The 12,500-nt window shown below is 39.8% G+C and overlaps 1 protein-coding gene across 1 annotated transcript in view; it reads right to left on the reverse strand.

Annotated features, from left to right (window-relative positions):
• Window positions 1-12,500, reverse strand: part of LOC119595240 (cell adhesion molecule 2-like) — a 138,345-nt gene that overhangs the window by 49,487 nt on the left and 76,358 nt on the right. The window contains exon 3 of the mRNA XM_037944403.1: window positions 6,084-6,286. Within this exon, the coding sequence (XP_037800331.1) occupies window positions 6,084-6,286 (203 nt within the window). The remainder of the gene's footprint in view (window positions 1-6,083; window positions 6,287-12,500) is intronic.

Consider the following 12,500-nt stretch of genomic DNA (forward strand, 5'->3'; position numbering starts at 1 on the left):
CTACCCAAGCGTTCTAAAGTTCGGTGTTTAAACCAACGTGAGCTTAATCCAACATACATGGCATTACAGCCTGGGCAAGAAAACAGTTCAACAATGTGGATAATGCTGCGGTGGGTAGTCCTAACCCTTTTTTTTTTGGGGGGGGGGGGGATAAGTGCTCAAAGGTTTTGCTATTTCATTCAAATGTCTGCAAAAGCTGAAAGATGCAACTGGTATTTTGATATATTTAAATTCTTTAGATGTGATGGGTAGTTTGAGAAGTGTCTAAGGGCCTTAAAGAATAGATTATCAGGGTAAGTGGTTGTTTTACAGTAATTTGTGACAAAAAATCCTTTTTAAACAACATCCAAGTGGTGCAGATATTACAGGCCCTGTTAAGTAGAATCCGAATGTAGTTTAGTTGATTTTACATTTCTGTGATGCATAATTCTCAAGAAAATGCATCCATAGACCTGTAAAAGTTGGCTTGCGGTAAACAGGTGTGTGAGTGACCGTTTCCTCTTTATAATTAAGGCGTCTAAGTAATACTAAAATGTTATATCTAGCAGAAGAGGAAATGAATTGTCATTTTTGATGAGGAAACTACACACATTCTAAACAGAATAATATGTCAGAACGAGATGTAGATCATTACGTAAAAAAATAAAAAATGAAAAATAAACTTTTAGTCACGGTTTAAGACATTACGAGTAGAATAGCATATTATAATAGATATAACAATTTTGTTAATCCAAATGTCAAGTGCTCGTCTATTTCATCTCGATAATATATATATTAAAGAATATGTAATTTTGTATATATTAGCATGGGATTCTTCGATGATGACAGAATGATCGGTAGATAAACAGGGGGAAAGGGAGAGGAGGAGAAGGGGAGAGTGAGTGGGAGTAGGAGTGGGAGTAGGATTAAGAGAGGGAGAGGGAGAGGGAGAGGAGAGAGAGAGAGAGAGAGAGAGAGAGAGAGAGAAGAGAGAGAGAGAGAGAGAGAGAGAAATTTGCCCACACACGCACACACACACACACACACACACACACACACACACACACACACACACACACACACACACACAAAACGTGTACGTACGTGTGCACCAGTACATACACACAGCACAGACATCGACACATTCATAATCATACCAAACGCGTTTAATACTATTTTCATAAACGACAAAGAATTAACTCCGCCCCATCATTCGCGCAGACAAAAAGAGCTCGTAGGACCCCCTCCCATACGGACCAAACTCGTGTCTCGTCGCATATTTCATAAACACAACAGTGGCATTATGGGATAATCACCTCATATGCCCGATATATTTGCTCTCGTCATTACATATTTGATGTCCATTTCCACCGCCGCGCCTCAAAATTTCGGCACTAAAGCCATACACATCGAGACAAGTTAATCAAACTGAGGGAAGCCGACTTTGGTGTCTCGCTGGAATTTGCATCAGAATCATCATGTTGCAAAAGGCAATTTCTTCTCTTTCTTTGCAATAAATATGACTGTGATTGTTATTCATATCCTTCCTATGAATTTTACTAACTACGTGATTATTAACGAAGTGAGCAAACACGTGTCTAATAATAGTTATTAAGTTATCAAGGATATTATTATTAGGAACGGTAGAAGCAATAGTAATAGTAATAGTAATCATACAGATAACGCTTATAAATGATATTGGTAACGATTTTTCTAAGGATAAATTTTACAATGAGTTAAGTAATTGTAGCAAATGATAATGGAAACAGTAATGTGATAGAGCTGTTTGTATTGTATTCTAATACAGCAATAATAGTTATAGATATTGTAAGCTAGCGGCAATAACCACAATACCAAATTACTATTAGCAATAATAGTAGTGATAAAAGAAATCATAGCAAAGTTATGGTAAGGATGATAATGATAATGATAATAATAAAAAACAATAATAATAATAATAATAATAATAATAAAAGAAGAAGAAGAAGAAGAAAAAAAAAGAATAACAGTAAAGATAATAATAATGATAATAATAATGATGATGATGATGATGATAATAATAATGATAATAATAATAATGATTATTATTATTATTATTATTATTATTATTATCATTATTATTATTATTATTATCATTATTATAGTAACAACAGCAACAACAATGATAACAGTCATAACAATAGAAAAAATAATTGTAATAACAATGATAATAATAATAATAATATCAATAATAATAACAATAATGATAATCATTATTATTGTTATTATCAATATTACTGTTATAATTATTGTAATTATCATTATTATTATTATTATTATTATTATTATTATTATCATTATCATTATTATTAATTTTATTATTATTGTTATTATTATGATGATTATGATGATTAGGATGATGATAAAGGTAGTAATAAAAATAATGGATATGAATTATAATAATGATGGTAATGACAATGATAATGATAACGGTATTAATTAAATATCAATAATAATAATAATAACAACAATTATGACTGTAATAACAGTAATAAAGATAATACACGTCAACAACAGTAAAACGATATTAACTAGAGCAATAGTAATTACGAAACTGAACTTAAGAAAAAGCATAATAAATATAAACACAAAACATATGAGGCTCTCAGAGTCAGCTGATGATGTAACAGAAACAGCTGATTGCCTCCTTATGCGTCATCGTTTGGCCAGACAGTGTACCATGCCTCTTATTTTAAGGCAAAACTAAATAAAATGATATCGGATGATCATAGTAATAATAGTAGTTATAATAATGATGGTAATAATAATGATAATATTGATAATGATAATAGCGATGATAATAATAATATTAAGTATGATAACTTTAATAACAGTGATAATAGATCAGTAACAACAACAACAATAATGATAATGATGATGACAATGACAATGACAGTAATATCTATGGTAATGATAATAGATATGATAATAATGTTAGGAATACTGACAGTAATAACATTCCTATGACAGTGTTAGTGATATTCATAGAAAAAATGACGATGATTCTATAAGAAAAATCCTTATATATTTACCCACTCACATATCCTATTCATCTATTCATTTCATTTAGTACTCTTTCTAGAACTCTCTCTCTCTCTCTCTCTCTCTCTCTCTCTCTCTCTCTCTCTCTCTCTCTCTCTCTCTCTCTCTCTCTCTCTCTCTCTCTCTCTCTCATTCTCTCTCATTCTCTCTCTCATTCTTTCTCTCATTCTCTCTCTCATTCTTTCTCTCATTCTCTCTTTCATTCTCTCTCTCATTCTCTCTCACTCGCTCTCTCACTCTATAAAAACAAAAACAGTTCCAAATAAAAATAGACCAAGGCATTGCAACTACTTAGCCGATGGCAGCACTTTAAATATGCACGTATCCATGACAACGAAATGGTATACATCTTTCTCTTAAGACACCGCCTCACAGTCTGCCGAGGATCAGCTGTTTCGTAACTGAGGCATATTAACGGCACATTATTTCAGGAGTGTTTATAACCCTGAAAACATGGGTAGGACACCAGCTTCGGTTAGTGTTTAGTTCGTGTGTAAAAGAAAGATTTCGAAATGTGGGAGTGATAGATGGGAAGGGATGGGATGTGAATGAGGGGAAATTGATAGAGAAGGGTTGTTAGAGCGGGTGATGATAGCGGAAGAGATAACGATGATAGTTTTGTAAATGTTGTCATAATGTTATGAACGTTACTACAGCATCATTGCTATAGTCACTATTATGCTGTTGTTATTTTTTGCAACTACTACTACTGCTACTACACTATTACTGCTACTACAGCTACAACTATTTACATCACTACTACTAATATTAAAAGTACTATACTACTGCCTAATTTCTGTTGCTATTGCTACTAGTAAAACTATTGCAATAGCTACTACACCTACTTCTGCAACAAGTACTACTACTGTAAGTATTTACATCACTACTACTGCTATTACTATTGCAATAGCTACTACAGCTATTTTCCTACAGTTACTAGTATTGCTACTGCTGCAACTATTCCTATTACTACCACTACGAATACTATGACTATTACTAATTGTATTAACGATACCAATACAAATACTAATGATAACTATATTGATAACAATCACGATAATAATAATAACAACAACAACAAAGCAACAAAGATAATGATAATACCATTCCTTTAGTATGCCCTTCTGCCCTCCCTTTATGGCCATGCTTACGCCACTTTTCATTACCTCAACGTGCATATTGCATCATGCTTCACACTCTTATGCCTCGACGACCGCTAGTTCATTACACAAAGAGAGAGGGAAGTCTTTATGTCTTGATGACTAAATTCCTCTCAGGCAGAGCAGAGCAGGGCGGAGGAGCAAGATCGACAGGGGGAAACGTTAGGATGAAGTTCAGTTACTTGGGTCCAGTTACATAGGTTTTACTGCTCTTGTTCAATTCAGTAAATAAACAAATAAATGAATTCAGTGTTCAATAAAGGAGAGAGATGGGGGTTTCAATTCAATAAATAAACAAATAAATGAATTCAGTGTTCAATAAAGGAGATAGAAGGGGGTTTCAATTCAATAAATAAAAAAAAAAATCAATGTTCAGTAAAGGCGAAGAGAAAAGGGGGAAGAGGAAAAGGAGAAAAGAGAGAAAGAGAAAGAGTATTGAAGAAGGCAATTGGAAGATATAAAACAGAGGCCTGAGAAGAGGATGACCAAATTAAGAGACAAAAGGCAGAATAATAAATAAACAGGAGAAGGAGGGAAGGAAAGGATATGAAAGAAAGAGAAGACAGAGAAAGGGAGATGAAGAAAGAACACTATGGAAGAGAAGGATGAAGAAGCCAAAGAGAAAAGAGGAAGAAAGATGTAAGGAATGAAGAAGTGAAAAACAAGAGAAGACAGAGAAAGGGATCTAAGAGAGAAAATAAAAGAAACATGAAAAGGAAAACAGAGAACAATAGAAGACACTGAGACAAAAATCAGGTAAGAAAAGAAAAACAGGAACGCAAGCAGACAATTCCCAGGTTCCATTACCCAGACTAACCCAAGATTTATTCATACTCAACACAAGTTCAGTTACCTAGACTCACTCCAGCTTCCATTCCCCAGATCCATCCCTGGTTCCACAATTTTGACTCATCTCAGGTTCCACAACCCAGACTCACCCTAGGTTCCACTACTCAGGCTCACCCCAGGTTCCATTACACAAACTCAACACAGGTTCCAGTATTTCAACTCACCCAGGGTTATTTAGACTCAGCCCAGTTTCAATTCTTGGTTCCGGAGCTATCTCGGTAGTTTTGGTTGCATTGCAGTTGAACACCTCAATGTTCGGTGCGTCTAGGCTGACTTCAGAGAGTTTTAATGAGGCTCTGACTGCCTTGTGATATTTACCGATATATCAAGACATTCTTAAACTGTAGATCCTCATTCCCGGAGAAATAAGTAAATAAAACAAGCGGCTCTGGGGCAAGAATCCTCTGGCTCTGGGTCGCCTTGTTCTTCTGGTCAACCGAACGGTAGATCCCTGACTTAAGTTTATTTTCGGAGTTAGTTAAATGGGGCAGTGGAACCAATGCCTCATCCAAGGATATACATGGACTAGCTCCTTGGTTGCTCTCTCTCTTTCTCTCTCTCTCTCTCTCCCCTCTTTCTCTTTCTCTCTTTCTCTCTTTCTCTGTCTCTCTATCTCTCTCTCTCTCTCGCACCTTAAAAAAAGTAAAAATAAACAAAAAAACATTATAACTAAACACTCACATCACATCACACCATAGTACATAGCGCCATCATCACACAACAACAACCTACACAACACCGCACTACACATCACACCAAACCCAACACAATACTAAACCACGCCACACATTATATCCCACTATATCACAACACTTCGCCACACCACACCAAACCTCACACAATACCACACCACGCCACACATCACGACACCATCACCACGACCCTTCGCCACAATACAACACCGCATCACACCAAACCCCAGGCAGTACCACACCACGCCACACATCACAACACTCCGCCACACCACAACCACACCAAACCCCCCACAGTACCACACCACATCACAATACTTACATCAACCTGAACACCATGAAGAGAGAAGGACTGCTGCGGGGGCCAATCACCGGGTACATATCGGTAAAACTCCCTCCCGGCTTTATACCACTTGACTGAGTACAGCTGTTCGCCTTCCAGGTCATAGTCGCACGTTAGTCTCACGTCTTCACCTCGAGATGCCCACGTCGGCACGCTGAACCGTACCCACTTCATGGCCCAGCCTAGGGAAAAAAGGAAAAAAATAAAGGGTGAGTATTTTAATTGTGTCAAGGCCGCGGTGGCCGAATGGTTAGAGCGTCGAACTCAACACTGTCACAACGGCAATCTGAGTTCGAGGGGTTCGAGTCACCGGCCGGCGCGTTGTTCCCTTGGGCAAGGAACTTCACCTCGATTGCCTACCTAGCCACTGAGCGGGCAAGCCAGCTCAAGTCAGTGCTGGTCCCAAGCCCGGATAAATAGAGAGAATGATTACCTAAAAAGGTACCACCGGCACTCTCCGTGGAAAGGAACTGGGGACCCTACCACGTACTCACTCCAAGAGCATCACAACATGAAAACAACAGTTAAGTATCATGCTGTGACCACGGCGGCTCAGACATGAACCTACCGTTAAAAGAAGAAGAAAATTTTAATTGTGGTTGTGATGATGGGGGTAGGCCTACGGGTTATATTGTTGATGGTTAGTGGTATTGGTATTGTTTCTGTTAATATTGACAATGTTGATAACGACAATGGTGATGGTGATGATTATAATGATAATAATGATGTCGGTGGTGATGGCGGTGATGATAACAGCATTAATAACAACAAAATACTAACTAACAACAGAACAGATACAGTAATAATAATAATAACAATGATCTCTCTCTCTCTCTCTCTCTCTCTCTCTCTCTCTCTCTCTCTCTCTCTCTCTCTCTCCTCTCTCTCTTCAGTCTCCCTTCTCCCTCTCTCTACTCTCTCTCATCTCCTCCTTCTCTCCCATCTCTCTCTCTCTCTCTCTCTCGCTCTCTCTCCCTCTCTCTCTCCCTCTCTCTCACTCTCACTCCTTCTCCCTCTCTCAATCTGTCAGCCTCAACCTTTTTTCTCCTTCCATAAATCCTTTTATCTCACAAGTCCTATAAATACATCCCCACCCCCTCCTCCCCCCTTCTTCTTCCCCTTACCATCTCCCACCTATCCCCCCCCCCCCACTCCTACCTACTATTATTCCGGCTCCATCTCCAATCCCTCCTTCCACATTCCACTCTTATCCTATTTCTTCCACAACTTCCACTCTCCCCTCTCCATCATCTACCACAATCTTCCTTCTCCACATCCTTTCTCCACCCTCATTCTTCATTGTTACTCCCTTCTCTCACCCTTCCCCCTCTCCCTCCTTCTCCATCATTTTTCACCTCTTCTCCCCCACCTACCATCATCTTCCTCACCCTGTCCCCGCCCCATTCTGTCCCATTCCCCTCTTTTCCCTCTTTACCGATTACACCACTCCCCCATTCTCTCTCCCTCTTCTCCCTCTCCCTCATCACCACACCTCTCACCCTTACCTACCTACCCTTTCCCCCCATATTAAGATCTCCCTTTCCCCCCGTTCTGAGATCCCCCCCCCTTTCTAAAATCTCCCTTTCCTCCCCCCTTTGTTTCGCCAACTTCCTTATCTCTGCGCGTGCTGCCTCCCCCCTCCCTCCCCCCTCCCCTCCATCAGCCGATAAACCAATTAGGGGAAATCACAGTCTTATTTGTTCTTATCTTAATGCGACTTCTTGTGGCGCGTCCTTGTGTTTTGCCTCCGTATCTGGGTCATTTTTCTTTTTTTTATTTTCTTCGAAATCTGGATCTCTCTTTTGTATGGGTGTTTGTTCTTTTTTCTTCTTCAAAATTTGGATTTTCTTTTCTTTTCTTTTTTTGAAGGGGGTGTTGTTTTCCTTTATTTTTGTCTTCTTCTTCTATTTATATTCTTTTTCTTCTCCTCTTTTCTTCTTTCGTTCTCTCTCTCTCTCTCTCTCTCTCTCTCTCTCTCTCTCTCTCTCTCTCTCTTCTCTCTCTTTCTCTTTCTCTCTCTCTCTTCTCTCTTTCTCCTCTCTCTCTCTTCTCTCTCTCTCTCTCTCTCTCTCTCTCTCTCTCTCTCTCTTCTCTCTCCTTCTCTCTCTTTTTTCTTCTTCTCTCATCTCTCTCTCTCTCTCTCTCTCTCTCTCTCTCTCTCTCTCTCTCGCTCTCTCTCTCTCCTCTTCCTCTCTCTCTCTCTCTCTCTCTCTCTCTCTCTCTCTCTCTCTCTCCCTCTCCCTCTCTCTCTCTCTCTCTCTCTCTCTCTCTCTCTCTCTCTCTCTCTCTCTCTCTCTCTCTCTCTCTCGCATTTAGCCATTAGTCAAGAACTTGTCATGAGAGTTGCAAATCAAACCAACTTCCCCTCCCCCCCTCCTCTTCTCGCTCCTTCCCTATCTTCCCTATCTTCCTTCCCTATCTCTTCTTTCTCTCTCCTGATAATAAAAATGATGGCAACGCTGATGATAACGTTGATAAAATGATGTTAATGAGAACGATACTGCAGATAATTACAATGATAATGATGACAATGATGATGATTACGATAATGGAATAACGATAAAAAGATGATATAAGATATGATATATAATGTTATAAATGGTTGATAATGAATAATGATCTAAACAGAGAGTCACGAAAGAAGAAAAAAAAAGAAGAAGAAAGAAGAAGAAGAAGAAGAAGAAGAAGAAGAAGGAAATAAGCGACAAAAATAGAGAACAAAGGATAACATATAAGAAGCGGAAAAAGACGAAAACGGTAATGCCCATTGCAGGTAAAACTGATGTTGCCGATTAGCATTATTATTATCATTTTTATTGTTATTTATTTATTTATTTATACATATTTTTACTGTTATCGATAATGGCATAATAATCTATATAATCAATATTGATGTAGTAATCATTATCATTTCCAATGCTTTTCCTAATAATATTATCCAGACTCAACCCACCATCAACTTGAAACATCATTATTATATCTCATTTTTTTTTATTTTTTATTTTTTTTCTAAGTATTATCAATATTGATAATATATCAATAATTGCTAACACATTATAATTATTTTGATAATCATTACTATCATGATTGTTATTATTATCATTGATATTATCATCAACATTATTATTATCATAATCTTTAGCATTATCATTATTATTATTATTATTATTATTATTATTATTATTATTATTATTATTATTATTATTATTATTATTATCATTATCATTATTATTATTATTATTATTATTATTATTATTATTACTATCATTATTATCATTATTATTATTATTGTTATTGTTGTTGTTGTTGTTGTTATTATTATTATCATCATTATTATTATTACTATTATCATTATTCTTATCATTATCACAACACAATAACTAATAACAAGCCACAGTGGGTGTCCACGGCATCACAGCAAGCAAACAGTTACTAACACCTGAACGAAATTGACAAGCAAGCTATACCCTTTGACAGTGACTGTGATGGTGACAAAACTTCGATGTAATTTATCCAATACAGTGCCATCCCCCACCCCCCTCCTCCCCTCTAGTCAACTCTCTATTCTCCCCTCTACTGTTCCCCTCCTCCTCTTCTCTCTTCCTCTCTTTCTTATTCCTCTTTCCGCTTTTCCCTCTTGTGTGTATCTTTTCATTACCTCTATCTCTTTCCCCTCTTGATTTCTTCCTTCTCCTCTCTTCTCTATCCTTCCCATCCTCTTCCGCTTCGTTCTTTATCCCACGTTTACCCTATCCTTCCTCCTCTCTTCCTTCTTCCCATCCTCTTCCTCTGTTTCCCCACCTCCTCTCCTTCTACTCTCTCCCCACCTCTTCTGTTCCCTCACCTCATTCCCTTCTCTACATTCTTCTCTCTCTCCACCTTCTCCCCTTTCCTAAGTCCTGCTCTCTCTCCTCTTCCTTCCCTCCCCTCAGTTCCCTCCCCTTGACCCTGCCACTCCTCCCCTATTCCCAGCTTCATCCCCTTCTTCACCTTCTCCCATTCCTTATCCCTCCCCTTCCACCCTACCCTCCTCCTCCGCTTCCCCACATCCCACTCTTTCCCCACCTCCTTTTCCACACTTATTCTCTCCCCTTTTCCTCCGCCCCACCTCTTCCTCCCCTATTATCTACCCTCCCACGCACCTCCTCCCCTTCCCCACCTATTATCTACCCTCCCACCCACTTCCTCTCTTTCCCCACCTCCTCCCCTTCCCCACCTCATACTCTTTCCCACTCCTTTCATCAATTATTCTCTCTCCTTTTCCACCTCTTCCTCCCCTTCCCCACGTATCATCTACCATCTCATCCACCTCCTCCCTTTCCCCACCTCCTCCTCTTCCCCACTTATTATCTACAATCCCACCCACTTTCTCCCTTTCCCCACCTCCTCCCTTCCCGCACCTCCTCCCTTTGACCACCTCCTCCCCTTCCCCACCTATTATCTACCCTCTCATCCACCTCCTCCCTTTCCCCACCTCCTCCCTTCCCCCACCTCCTCCCTTCCCACCTCCTCCCTTCCCCCACCTCCTCCCTTCCCCCACCTCCTCCCTTCCCCTTGTATCCATGACAATGTCCTGTGCCAATACTGCAGCAGTCACCCTCGCGTCCAGCTGTAATATACCCGAGCTGCCCTGTCAGCCACCCTAGTAATAAATCTATGGGATGAGGCTTCCGTGGGGAGGGAGGGAGGGCAAGAGGGTGGAGGAAGAGGGAGGGAAGAGGGTGGATGAGGGAGGAAGATGAAGGGGAGGATAGTGGATGAGGGAGGAAGAGGATGAGGAGAGGGTGGAAAAGGGTAGAGGAGAGGAGAGGAGGGTGGAGGAGAGGTTCGATGAGGGAGGAGAAGAGGGTGGAGGAAGATGGAGGGAAGAGGGTGGATGAGGGAGGAAGAGGGTGGAGGAAGAGAGAGGAAGAGGTTGGAGGATGAAGGACAGTGAAAAGAAGAGAAAGAGTAAGGAGGAAGGTAGGACGAAAACGTGAGGGAAGAGAATAAAGAAAGTTGAGGAAGGAATTAGAAACAGGGTGAAGAAAGAGGGAGGAAAGAGAGAGGGGAAAAGGACGTAAGGAAATCTGAGGAACAAGGAAGGGAAGGGAGGGGTAAGAAAGGAGTGGAAAAAAAAGTGGGGAGGGTAAGAGGTGCGGTTGAAAACAAGGTAGAGACAAAATGAAGAAGGAGATAGAGAGAGAGAGAAAGAAGAAGAGGGAGAGGGGAAAAAGGAATAAAACTGAAAGGACGATGGGGCGGGGCGAGGGGGGGGGGGTCTTGATAAGGGAAGAGGTTGGTGAAGGAAGGGAAAGAGAGAAGAGAGAAGAGGAGAGGAAGGCGGAAGAGGAGGGAAAACAGAAGGAGAGAGAATCAGAAGGAGGAGGAGGGAAGGAAGGAAAGGGAAAAAGGAAGAGGGAAAAAGGAGAGTTGAAGAGAAATAACGGGAAAGGAAGAAAGGAAGAAGAACAGGGTGTAAGAGGAAGGAAAGGGAAAAGAAAGGGAGGGAGAGAAAGTAGAGAGGAGAGAGGAACGTGGAAAGGGGAAAAGAAAGCGAGAGAAAAGAAAGATGCAGAGAAGATGGGAGGAGGAGGGATAAGAAAAAAAGTAAAGGCAGAATAAAGGAGGGAAGGAAAATAGAAGGAAAGAGATTGAAGAAAGGAGAGAGGAGAAAAGGGTAAAAAAAGGGGGGGGGGAAGAGAGAGATAAAGAGAGGCAGTGAAAGAAAGAGGATAGAGAGAGAAGGTAAGAAATGGCGGAAATGAGGAAAAAAGGCTGAAACAGAAGATGGAGAGAGGAAGGAAGAATAAAGAAAAGAAGGAAGAAGAGGAAAAGAAGGAATGAAGAAAAGAAAGAATAAAAAAAGAAAGAAAAGAAAGAAGGAGGAAGAAAAAAAGAGAGGAAAAGAAAAGAAAAGAAGGGAGAATAAGGGAGAAGAAAAGAAGGGATGAAAAGAAAAGAAAAGAAGGGAGAATAAGAGAGAAGAAAATAAGGGAGAATAAGGGAGAAGAAAAGAAGAGAGGAAAAGAAAAGAAAAGAAGGGAGGAAAATAAAAGGGAGGAAAATAAAAGAAGAGAGAATAAGGGAGAAGGAATAGAGAAAGAGAGAGGCCCGTAAGAACCAGGGGGTACGGCGATGACGCAAGGAGTCGGCGGTTTGTCATCCTCGGTTATGATGGGGTAAAGTGGCCGGTTTTTTTTTGCGTCCTGTTTGCTGTCACTTTCTTGACCACTTGATTGTCCCTTGTCATTTTGGTTTGCCTTGTTTTCTGGTCTTGTTTGTTTGTTTTCTTTGTTTGGGAGTTTGTTTTTGTTTGGGTCTGTTTCTTGTCCTTTGCTTTGTTTTGTTTTTTTTTGTCTTTCTTTCTTTCTTTTCGTTTTTTTCGTTTTTTTTTTTTCTGTTTTTTTTCTCTCT

This window comes from Penaeus monodon, chromosome 35 (genome assembly GCF_015228065.2).
Source record: "Penaeus monodon isolate SGIC_2016 chromosome 35, NSTDA_Pmon_1, whole genome shotgun sequence".
Lineage (NCBI taxonomy): Eukaryota > Metazoa > Arthropoda > Malacostraca > Decapoda > Penaeidae > Penaeus > Penaeus monodon.